We start from the raw sequence: 12,603 nt of genomic DNA, 5'->3' as shown, positions 1-12,603 counted from the left end.
GTTTTTGTCAGATTTACTGTCAGGATTTCTTAGATCATTGTATACAACATATTTTTATAAGACCACAGAGCCAGCACAAAACTGTCACTAAAAGCAACCAAATGAATCATTTCCTAAGTATGTAAGGTTTTTTTTTTTCTTTCTTCCCCCCAAAGAATTTCAAATGAATCAGTTCTCTGGAGCAACCGAATGCTAGCAAACTCAACCTATCCATAAAAAGACATGGGAATGGACATTGGCACCTACCTGGAATCCTATTTAGTGTCACCCAGTAATGCTCATCAGGACTATAAGTGTCTTTGGACCACTGGAGCAAATCAACAGCCCTCGGGTCATGGAGAACGAAGTAGACAAACTCCCTGGTAAGGGCCACATAGGCAGTGCCAAAATAGATGGTCAGCCGGTGTGGAGGTGAGGTTTTCAAAATATTAGTATTTTTTACGAAAGAACCATATTTGCCTATGTATTCCCGGTGGACATACTTGGTCCGACCAATCGCATGAGCTGGGGGCAGCACCCCTGGGGTAATGTTCTTCCCTTTAAATCCTTTCAGATACTGAACTATTTCCTTGTTGGTTTTCAGGGGGAAATCTTGCCCACAGGTGTTGAGGACGTACTTCCAGGGGACCTCGGAGTTTACCAGGTCCTTCATGCAGTTCAGATCCGCCTGGAGCCTGGAAATCCCACCATAGACCACAGACTCCCTCTTAGAAGCCATGAAGGCATTTGGGAAGCAGCTCAGTAACCGCCACACAGATTTTTTAAACTCAGTTGAGGCTTTTTCATCCACGTGAACACAGTAGACATTTTGGGGCATATAGATGGCCCTAAAGAGCCTTTCGAAAGTATCGAAGTCCTTATGGATCACCATGACAAATGCCAACGAGAACGCAGCTTCTTCTCCTGACAGGGGGCTTGTGATGTAGTGACTCTGGGTCACATAGTCCTCGCAAGGAAGTCTTCCCAAAGGTGATGGTAGTGTCTTTCTCCACAAAAAGGTGTCCTTCTTTTCTAAGGTGTGATTGCAGGCACCGATCCTAAGAGACCTTTCACTGGAACCCTTTCGCCTCTCGTAACTTTTTGGTAGGCTTACCTGGCTATTGTAAAATAGCACCAAAGAAAACACACTGAGCACACTGATAGCCAGAAAGTAATTCCTCCAATAGTTCATTATTTTTACTTCCCCAGGAAAAGAATCTCTCTTCAGAGATTGAGAAATGATCCTCGTCCCCGAAACCACAAGTGTGAGAAGCTGAACTGACTTCTCTTGCAATCTTGAATTTCGACAGCTTCCCCCAGAAGGCTGGCTTGCTCTCCTCCAGTTCTTTAATCCTCCTGTGTCCTTGGCTTCAGTGTCTTGTCCATCCTCTTTGGGGCTGGCTGGAGATGTGATGCTTTCCCAACCGGCTCTGGTGTGCAGCCCCGCGATACTGAATCCCTGCTGCTCAGCCCAGCCCAGCCCAGCCCAGCCCAGCCTCCGGGAAGCCTCCTCATTTGCATATGAAATGCAAGTGATGGCTCTTAGCAAATTACAAGCTGGAATGGAAAGACGGGTTTCTCTTACATCACTCGCACTGCCTCCCCTACTCCGAGCCAGTCTATTCAGTTCCGATCTCCCTTCTCTTCCCCCATGCCTTCTAGAATAAGTGACTCTTTTCTGGCGAGCCCCAGAACTTATTAGCAGCCCTTGGAAACCACAGCACTTAGCACATCTGCTCCTTGGGTTTTTTTTTTTTTTTTTTTTTTCTCTTCTCGTTTCTCTGCTACCTCTTTTCATTTCAGGGTTATCTCTGCCTCAGGGCACACACAGATAAGGACAGATGCCTGATGATCAGCAGCAAAAAAAAAAAAAATAAATAAAACTTCAATGGGCAAGGTTTGCTGGATTAAATCAGACACATTCTGATGTGTGACACAGCCTATGAATGCACAGGCTATCAGCAGCAGAACTAAGAATGGGGCAGGGTGAGGGTGACTTTTCACTTTAGACGGGGGTGCTCATGGCATACAATGAAGCAAACACACCTTCCTGTGCTTGCTGGAAAGAAATGTGATAGTCAGTGTTCCCAGAGAGCACACGTTGGTTCCCATTTCACACAGAGCTTCAGATGACTTGAACAATGTGTGCATGACTGACTACCTGCAGGGTCTCTTTAAAGTCTCGGTCTCCTTCCTACTCACCCTCCTCTCCCACTTCTCCTACTCTGAAGAAAGAACAAATGCTTCCAGGCTGCTGCAAAATTCCTGGAAGTATCAGTCACTGTCGTTCGGGGGGAACCAGGAAGAGCAGGTCTGGTCACATTGCACAGGGCTTCTCGTTGCTCACCTGTGCAAGGTGTTGGTTTCAAGTGAGCCCGCAGTGGCAAATGTGGCGTACATCTGGGATTGAGGCTGGCGTTAAGGACACTTCTGGAGGGAAAGTGACGAGTCCAAGTAAAAGATGTACTGTTGCAGCCACAGAAAACATGTTAAAAACATGCCCTGTTCCCAGCTCACTCTGGAAGTTAGCCAGCTGTTCTACCTGTGTGGGCTCCATCAGCCACCAGGGTAGCAGCTCCGCCCCCCCTTAGGAAAACATTGGTGCATAAGGCAGCAATCTCCCTGCCCCTCCCTGCCTTTAATGTCCTATAGTTCACCTTACTAATCAATGACAGCAGAGAATGCATAACAGAGGCTGATTTGGAGAACCGCTAAAGAATTGGCAGAGAGCTTTGGGATCACCACACACAACCCCTTTACTTTTCAGATGAGGAAACTGAGGCCAATTAAAAAAAAAATATTCTTCCCCAAGTCATTCAGCAGAATGGAAACCAGAGCCTTCGTTCAACAGCTCCCTTGTCCTGAGGCCAGTCTGCCTGGCTAAATTCCAGCTGGTTGCTGAGATCAGGGTGAAGTTACTTAACCTCTCTAGGCACCAGGCCCTCTGTCTGTGAAATGGTAAATAATAGTGGTTCCTATTTCACATGGCTGGTAGGAAGATTCAATGAGATAACTCTTGGTCATGGTTTGGCAAGAATTTGGGCACTTAGCGTATTTTCCATAAGGCTTGGCTCTGACTATTGCTCTGGCTTCTCGTTCGAAACAATATTCAACACTTTGGACCCTGTTAATGAGCTTGTATTCTGATTTCTGCTCTGAGTAACGGAAAAAGGAAACATTTGCCTTAAAGCTTTTAAATGGGTCAATTTAGTCCCAGAGGTTAAATACCACTCTTTTCCTTCTCTCCCTGCTCCCCCTTAACACACAGGAAACGAAGCTGTCAGAGAAAGACAATCAAATAGCCCATTCTGCTGCCTTCGCTCCCTTCATTTGCTCTAAAGTCACATCCTTTTCTGCAAAATACATCTTTGAAGGACTGTGGAGAACAGGAGAGGAAGGCTAGGAAGTAGGAAGGGAAGCAAAGGACTTCCTTCACTGCAGGTCCTGTCTTTTCTTATTTTTTCCTTTCTCTTTGATCCTACAACAGTGAGCGTGTGGGGACCAATTCAAATTGAACCCACAAGATCTTTCATCGTGACTTAGTTAAAGCAGATTGCAAGCGGGGTAATTGCAACAGGACTTAAAGAGTTCAAAATAGCAGTATTCAACCTCGGCCCCCCTCAAAAAAAAAAAAAAACCCTAAAAGGAACCCCCAGGAAACATATATATAGCTCACCCTGGCTTATTTACACTAGTTGAGATGAACACACTGAGATGAGAGGGTAAGGACTGTTTATTGGCTGGCACGAACAGGTTTGTTTTGCCTGGTCTCTCTGGTAACAGAACATGCATTTTCTTCCAGTAAATAACTGGGAGAGCTGAGCTATTAACTTCCAAACCTGGACATATTTCTGGTTCACTCTAGTTGGTGTAACAAATCGAAAACTGTCATCAAGTGGGCATTTTGTATCCCACCTCTCTGTGCCCCAAGATAACCTTTACAGTCACAAACAAAGAATAGCTCCAAGGACTACAGCTCATAGGACATAATGGGCCCAGCCCAAAGAGTAAGACAAAGAGCTGGGCTCTGGGGGGGCAGAGGAGGACCTTCCAAGAGCCTGGGTGGGATCCCTTTTCCTGAACAATGACTTAGTTCTTATTAAACTTACCTAAGCTTTTGCATTCACCCTAGCTGGGTGGACAGAGGAGGGGGTGTGGGATTGGAACCCTGGGCATTACTGGCTGTTGAATCAAGGCAGTTATTTCTTTATTTAAATTGACAGGTCATATTTGTACACTTGCACAGCGCTGACATTCATATACATAATATATAAAAAGTGCCATGATTAAATCAGGGTGATTAGCATTTCCATCTGCTCAATTGTTATCATTCTATATGTTAGGACTCCTCAAACTCTTCTCCCCTAGTAATTCTGAAAAGTACAACTAATTGTTTCAGACTGTGGTAGCCCTACTGTGTAACGTGACACTGGAACTACTGCCCTCCTCTAGCCCAGTGAGTAAAGATAAATAATTCATGTTGTCATTCATTTGTGGAAGCTCAGAAAGGATTTTTTTTTTTTTTTTAATTGGGGATTGAACCCAGGGGTGCTCAACCACTGAGCCACATCCCCAGCCCTTTTTATGTTTTAATTTTGAGACAGGGCCTCACTCAGTTTCTGAGGCTGGCCGGAAACTTGCGATCCTCCTGCCTCAGCCTCCTGAGTCACTGGGATTCCAGGCGTGTGAAGGCAGTGCGCAACTCCAGCCAGACTGCAGCCGTGGAGGCTTTGGTTAGGTCAGTCTGGCAACCTCAAACCTTTTGGCCGGCCACAAGCAAGACACAGAAGGCAAACAAAACCAAAAGTCTCCAAGAAACCAAAATAATGATTGCACACAGCTGGCTGGATTGACATTCTCCCATGTGCACAGGTGGGTAAGATGCAGTGAGAGGGGAAATGGTGGAGGTTAGAGCAGCAGGGCTTAAGAATTGACAGAGGCAGCTAACACCCGGCCAAGCCCAAGGCGTTGACGCTGAGGAGGGTGGGGACTGGGACCGGAAAGAGCCTGCGCGCCATTCCCAGAGAACAGTGGCTCCCTCTCCACGCCAGCAAGTGATGCTCCACTGCGTCAGGGACCCGGCGCTGCCAGATCTCCGATGCGGAAGAGAAGTGAGGAAGTCCGGATTTGATCAGAAAAACTCCCAAACTTCCGAAATGTCATCACTAATTTGCAGATTTTAAAATCACAAATATCTACGTGCACGCGTGTGCACGCACACACAGGGCGATTGCGTTGCCGTCTTTGGTTGAAGCACCAAAGCTCCCGCGCCTTCCAATCCTCTTGAGCCCCAGCCTCTTAGCTCTCAGTTTAGTCACGGTCGCAACAAATGTTCTCAGAGCTAAGCAGATGAGAAGTCGCAAATCGGACGAGGGATGGGGAAGTGGCAGGTTGGAACGTTATTGTCAGCAACAGATAATGGTCTGAGAATGAACCAGGTTTGAGGTCCAAAGTGCAGCCGCATGAGGTCCTTTGCACTCAGAATAACCAGCACCGAGAGAGAGCTCAACACCCATTTTTTTCCCATTCCAAGACCAATACCTCTAGTATTTATAAAGATCACATTAAAGGACTTCCAGACTATGAAGATTGGTGCAAACGAGCCTCTAGATCAACACTTAAGACTTTCTTGAAAATAAGCAGAGAACAAAAAGTGAAATATCCCAGCAGCTCAGGAGGCAGAGGCAAGAGGATCGCAAATTCAAAGCCAGCCTCAGCAATTTAGGTGTCTCTTAGCAACATATCGAGACCCTGCTCAAAATAAGAAATAAAAAGGGCTGGGGATGTGACTCAGTGGTTAAGCGCCCCTAGACTCAATTGCCAGTACCAAAAAAAGAAAAGAAAAAGAAAGAGAAATAGAAACACACTAATAGATACATATTTATTCTACATGCTCTACTTGAAAAGGTATTTCTGAAATGCGTTTATTCAGAAAATCACTTTGCGGTGCTGGGGATTGAACCCGGGGTCTCATGCATGGTAGGCGAAAGCTCTACCACTGAGCCACACTCCCTGACCCCTTTTAGAAAAAATGAATCATTTTGTGCACAAAAGGGTAGATCTTGGCTTTCTAGAAAACTCACATTTATGACAAAACTTCTTGCTCAAAAAATTCTAGGCAAATCCATCTGTCGCATGCTGCTGCGGTAGGTGTCAGGACTTTTTCCGGGAAGAGCCAGGTAATAAATAATTTCAGGCTGCGGCCCAGCTGCTCAGCTTGGCTAGGATAGTACGGAAGTGGCCCTAACGACTTGTGCCTGTGTCCTAACTAAACTTTGTCTTACAGATGCAGAAATCTAAATTTAATAGACCCCTTGTTGTCATCAAGTGGGTTTATTTTTATGTTGTTTTTGACCACTCGAAAAACATAAAAAAAAAAAAATCCCTGTTCGCTCAAGGGCAGATTTAGCCCAGAGGCTGTAGTTAGGTGCTCTTAGATTTTAATCATCCTCCTCCGGGCCTAAATTTTGCAACTTCAGGGTTGTTGCAATCACTTGTTAATTTCCATGTCTTTCCCAATGAGGAAGTATGAGATGGTGGCAAATAATAGTGCTGATCATCCCACGGCCACATCATACCCTTTTGCAAACACAGTCTGGGTAGAGGGCAGAGTGCTGGATTTACCGAGTTTGGACAAGTAATGGGGAACCCTGAGCCTCAGCATAACAGCTGTGTGCGAGGGGGTCATTCTGCCACTTAAAAGATCCCTAAGTGCAGGCTGGCGCCCCCAAAACGTCAAGGTCACATTATCAAGGGCAGAGTCTTTTCTGCCTTCTGCTCCGACCCCAGCACAGTGAAACATCCCTTCATTCCCAATTGCAGTCTCTCTTTAAAAAAAAAAAAAAAAAAAAAAAAAAATTTATTTGTAGATGAACATAATACCTTTATTTTATTTAGTTAGTTTTATGTGGTACTGAGGATCAAACCCAGTGCCTCACACATGCCAGGCAAGCATTCTACCACTGAGCTACAGCCCCAGCCCGGATTATAGTCTCTTGAGTTTGTTTATTCAAAGTGCATTCAACTTGGCTACTTTTTTAGAGAGCTGGCCTGCTGGAGCACCCTAAAAAAACTGGAGATAGAGACAAATACATGGTGGTCAAGACTTCCGAGTGGGGTGTGGTGGTGCACACCTGTAATCCCAGCACCTTGGGAGGCTGAGGCAGGAGGATCGCAAGTTGGAGTCCAGACTGGACAATTTATCTTGAGACTCTGTCTCAAGATAAAATAGAAAAAGGGTTGAGGATATAGCTCAGTGGAAGAGCACCCCGGGTCCAATCCTCAGTACCATGAAAACATCACAAATCCATAACCTAAAATCTTACGCTCAATTGCAGAGACCAACATGGGTAACTTTCTTTCACAGAAACACTTCTCTGCAAATGTCGCCTCTGAGAAAAAGGACTGCAAATTCACAATGAAAATATCTGCCCAAATCTGGATATTATTCTGTTTTGTTTTATTTTTTTCATACCAACTACTTCCAAAGCCCCAACTATATGGATTTTTTTGTTTCTTTCACTGAGCTACACCCCCACCTCCAGAGACAGTATTTTCTTTTACTTTACTTATTTATTTTACAGTGCTGAACCCAGGGACTGCTAGGCAGCTCCGCCACTGAGCTACAGTACTTTGCAACATCGTTGCTGCCTGCCAGAGATCTGTATCTTACTGATCCCAGGGTCCTCAGCTTCTGGACATTTTCACATAAATGGAAACAAAACAATCCTAAAATAGAGACAGGCAGTGTTTTTCTCCAATTTCCACTTTTAATAGCCCTATTAAATTCTTGACTCATTTTTCAGTTTATCCAATCCTCTCTGCAAGCCAGCTGCATTCCCACAGAGTTTAGACAGTTTGTTAGGGCAGAGTGCTTGGAGAAATTCCCCCAAAAGCAGACATTTCTTCTACTTTCCTAGAAATTGAAACTGGAACCTATTTTCCTGCAGGATACATCCTGTGTTTGGACCTCACAGAAAGTAATATTTGTATCTGATTCTCCCACTGGTTAAAGTGATTTTAGATTCAAATGTTATATTTTCCAGTCGTGGCATCTAAAAAATGGACAGGTAAATATAAAATGTATAAACTCTAAACTCTGACCACAAAAGCAATTGGAAAATTGTTGCCTGATCTTGGTCTGCTTTGGTCGGACCCTCGTGCCTGGTACGGTGGTGTTGGTCGCTCCCCTTGGGGGTGTTGACATAACTAAGTGGTTTCCAGTAACACATTTTCCAGTTGTCCAGCAGAATTGTTCCATGGACATAAGTAGTTAGGACACTAATTCTGGATGGTGACTTGCCCTGGGAGTAGAAAGGTGAGCAGGAATGGGGTCGGAGAGGCTTGGAGTAAACAAGGTCTGTAGTCTGCTCAGGACTATGAAGGACACGTGTTTTGTTTTGTTTATTTGTTTTTGTTTTTTGAGAACATGTGTTTTTCGGTGCTAAGACTGGTTAAGTCCCAGGCAAACCAGGAAGAACTGGTCGCCTCAGATACCACTGATTCTACTCACTCCCTGATTCAGAATCATTTCTGAATGGAACCACTGAGAACACGTTAGTCGATAATTGATCAATAAGAAGAAAACTCAAGCCATTGTGGGTGGGAGGCAAGTGTGCCAATCAGCGCTAGGTCTATGGCATGTTAAAAACCCTACGTGATCCTTCTTCACATATCAGCAAATCACTGAGGCATGAGGACAAAGTGATTAACTGTCATGCGATGGCTTTGTAGTGAACCCAAATGAACGCACTTATGTCATACTAACTATATGAATGTTCCCCAGTAGATATTACAGGGTTTAGTAACAACCTAAATATTAATGGCGGGACTCAGAGATAATAATTACTACAATGTTACTAGTTCCCAAAGTCCCCTCCCTTCCATACCACAGTATGTCTTGGGTGATCTTTCTGTATGATTTATAAGTAACTGGACTAGAAATTCATTTTATGGAGTAGGACAATCAACCAGACATGTGATCTCTCTGGCTTGCAATTTCCAAATTTGTAAAAATTTTAGGATTGGGATGAGATGATCTCTATGGTCCCTTTTGTTTCTAAATTCTGTCGTTATTCCAGATTCGCATAAAGAGGGGATTTTTTATGGGAAAGGTGAAATTGGGATTTTTTATGGGAAAGTTGAAATTGGTTTGGATTGAGTGATCGATTGCTAGGCAAAGTCCAAAACGTGGCAGGAAAACAAAGCAGAGAAAAGTCAAGAAGGCCGGGCAGTGGAGTGGAGGGCGGAGAGGAGAAACCAGACAGGGAGGCGCTCCTTCTCTCTGGAGATGACAACACCTAGGGAGGAGCGCAGGGTCTCAGGGAAAGCAGTGTTCACAGGGAGCACCAGAGACCTAGAGTCCAAGGCAGAATCTTCCTTCCTAGAACCCCAGAGAGCTCAGACTGGGACCAGGGACAGATGACAGGGTTTCAATGGAGGAAAAGTGAACTGAGGATTGGGCTCAGGAAGGAGTTAGCTAAAAGATGAAACAGGAAATCTCCAGAAGAGGAGACAGACTGGTCACGGCACAAAGCTGACTCCATTAGGATGAACGAGGGTCTCCAGCTCACTCAGGAAAGATCAGAGTTTTACCTCCGATATTTTCAGTTAAGTCAGATCTTTTCAGTCTGGCTGCAGAGAAAGATAAGAGACAGTGACTGATGGAAGTTTAGTGTTCCAGGGCAAGAGCTTTGAAAGTGCCACCTCTACCCATGCATTTCCTGGAAGTGGGACAGTAAGGAGGACACAAGGTAAATGGCGAAAACTTCTGCCACTCACGCCTCTGTCCCGAAGCATATTAAGAAAAGAAGCCAGCCACGCTGTGCAGGCCAGAGGGTGAGAGAAAGACCAGTTTCTGAGTAAATTTGGCTTAGAGAAACCACCTGAAGAAAGGACTTCTTAAGAAAGCAATGAACACACTTTTACTTTGGATATAACTTTCTTTTTTTTAATGTAGCTGTGGGGATGTGCATGCTAGGCTGAGGCAGGAGGATCCCAAGTTTGAGGACAGCCTCAGTAACTCAGCAAGACCCTGTCTCAAAATAAAAAGGGCTGGAGATATGGCTCACTATTTAAGCACCCCTAGGTTAAAGTCCCCATAGCCAATTTTTTAAAAAAGACAATCAAGAGAAGATGCTTTAGAAAAACTGAATGGGAAAGATTTTCCCCCTTGCTGTTCCCAGGAGCAGTGGAGGTTCAGGAAATGTCCAATGTCCAGGAAAGACTGAGCTTAGCTGGAAGATGCTGTCTAAAGTTGACTTCTTAGGATCTGGCCATATAACCTAGGGTCTGTGTGTAGGAGGTGATGATGATTTGTGATTGATTGGGCAGCAACACCAAGTGGCATTGGCAGATTGAAAATTATTTCCTGGTGGGTTGGGTATGTAGCTCACATGTATGAGGCCCTGGGTTCCATCCTCAGTACCACAAAAATAAATAAATAAATAAGCAAATAAATAAATTAATTAAAGAATTGTTTCCTGGGGGTTGCCCGGTAGCTCAGTGATAGAGAGCTTACATACCATGTGCCAGGCCCTGGGTTCAATTCCTAGCATCATAAAGAAGAAAACAAGAAATTACTCCCTTTTGACTCGATGCAATAAATAAGTATTTACTGTCAGGCCACTGGACTTGCTGTATTAAGCTGCCAAAAACACAAACAACCATAAAGAGATTCCAGTCCAGTCAGGTAATCCACATTCACAATTATAATGCAAAGAGTATAGAAGGACATTAAAGAACCATAACGATGTCTGAAAAAGGTATAAAACCGAGGAGAAAACAGCAGCAGGAGCTTCCTAAGTGACAAGCCATCGAATGCAGTCACATTGAGGCCACTCTTCTAAATGGGAGCAATGGAGAGGAGCGGCACAAAAGTACCGAGGGCAGGAGAACAAGGCACGGTGGGTTTTCTGGAATGTTCCTTTCAGGTCAATTGGGAATTCTCAGAGTGGGAATGGACGATGAGGTGATGGAGGTGATGAGGTGATGAGGTGATGGAGGTGATGGAGGTGATGAGGGGATGGAGGTGATGGAGGTGATGAGGTGATGGAGGTGATGAGATGATGAGGGGATGGAGGTAATGGAGGTGATGAGGTGATGGAGGTGATGAGGTGATGAGGTGATGAGGTGATGGAGGTGATGATGAGGTGATGGAGGTGATGAGGGGATGGAGGTGATGGAGGTGATGAGGTGATGGAGGTGATGAGGTGATAGAGGTGATGGAGGTGATGAGGTGATGGAGGTGATGGAGGTGATGGAGGTGATGAGGTGATGAGGTGATGGAGGTGATGAGGTGATGAGGGGATGGAGGTGATGAGGTGATGGAGATGATGAGGTGATGAGGTGATGGAGGTGATGAGGTGATGAGGGGATGGAGGTGATGGAGGTGATGAGGTGATGGAGGTGATGAGGTGATGGAGGTGATGAGGGGATGGAGGTGATGGAGGTGATGAGGTGATGGAGGTGATGAGGTGATGAGGTGATGAGGTGATAGAGGTGATGAGGTGATGGAGGTGATGGAGGTGATGAGGTGATGGAGGTGATGAGGTGATGGAGGTGATGAGGTGATAGAGGTGATAGAGGTGATGGAGGTGATGAGGTGATGGAGGTGATGAGGTGATGGAGGTGATGAGGTGATGAGGTGATGGAGGTGATGAGGTGATGAGGTGATGGAGGTGATGAGGTGATGGAGGTGATGAGGTGATGGAGGTGATGAGGTGATGAGGGGATGGAGGTGATGGAGGTGATGAGGTGATGGAGGTGATGAGGTGATGGAGGTGATGAGGGGATGGAGGTGATGGAGGTGATGAGGTGATGGAGGTGATGAGGTGATAGAGGTGATGGAGGTGATGAGGTGATGGAGGTGATGAGGTGATGGAGGTGATGAGGTGATGAGGTGATGGAGGTGATGAGGTGATGAGGGGATGGAGGTGATGAGGTGATGGAGATGATGAGGTGATGAGGTGATGGAGGTGATGAGGTGATGAGGTGATGAGGTGATAGAGGTGATGAGGTGATGGAGGTGATGGAGGTGATGAGGTGATGAGGTGATGGAGGTGATGAGGTGATGAGGTGATGAGGTGATAGAGGTGATGAGGTGATGGAGGTGATGGAGGTGATGAGGTGATGGAGGTGATGAGGTGATGGAGGTGATGAGGTGATGAGGGGATGGAGGTGATGGAGGTGATGAGGTGATGGAGATGATGAGGTGATGGAGGTGATGGAGGTGATGAGGTGATGGAGGTGATGGAGGTGATGAGGTGATGGAGGTGATGGAGGTGATGAGGTGATGAGGTGATGGAGGTGATGAGGTGATGAGGTGATGGAGGTGATGAGGTGATGAGGGGATGGAGGTGATGGAGGTGATGAGGTGATGGAGGTGATGAGGTGATGGAGGTGATGAGGGGATGGAGGTGATGGAGGTGATGAGGTGATGGAGGTGATGAGGTGATAGAGGTGATGGAGGTGATGAGGTGATGGAGGTGATGAGGTGATGGAGGTGATGAGGTGATGAGGTGATGGAGGTGATGAGGTGATGAGGGGATGGAGGTGATGAGGTGATGGAGATGATGAGGTGATGAGGTGATGGAGGTGATGAGGTGATGAGGTGATGAGGTGATA

The 12,603-nt window shown here is 45.7% G+C and overlaps 1 protein-coding gene across 4 annotated transcripts in view; it reads right to left on the bottom strand.

Annotated features, from left to right (window-relative positions):
* LOC124988358 (N-acetyllactosaminide beta-1,6-N-acetylglucosaminyl-transferase) overlaps window positions 1-12,603 on the bottom strand; it is a 118,295-nt gene that overhangs the window by 33,788 nt on the left and 71,904 nt on the right. The window contains exon 1 of one of the 4 annotated variants that reach the window (XM_047557792.1): window positions 247-1,424. The exons of the other annotated variants lie outside the window; for them this stretch is intronic. Coding sequence (XP_047413748.1) covers window positions 247-1,171 — 925 coding nt within the window. The 5' untranslated portion in view covers window positions 1,172-1,424. Of the gene's footprint in view, window positions 1-246; window positions 1,425-12,603 lie in introns of those variants that run through there. 4 annotated transcript variants of the gene reach the window in all.

The sequence above is a fragment of the Sciurus carolinensis genome, chromosome 7, assembly GCF_902686445.1.
Source record: "Sciurus carolinensis chromosome 7, mSciCar1.2, whole genome shotgun sequence".
NCBI classification, from domain to species: domain Eukaryota; kingdom Metazoa; phylum Chordata; class Mammalia; order Rodentia; family Sciuridae; genus Sciurus; species Sciurus carolinensis.
This window is presented reverse-complemented; position numbering and strand designations above follow the sequence as displayed.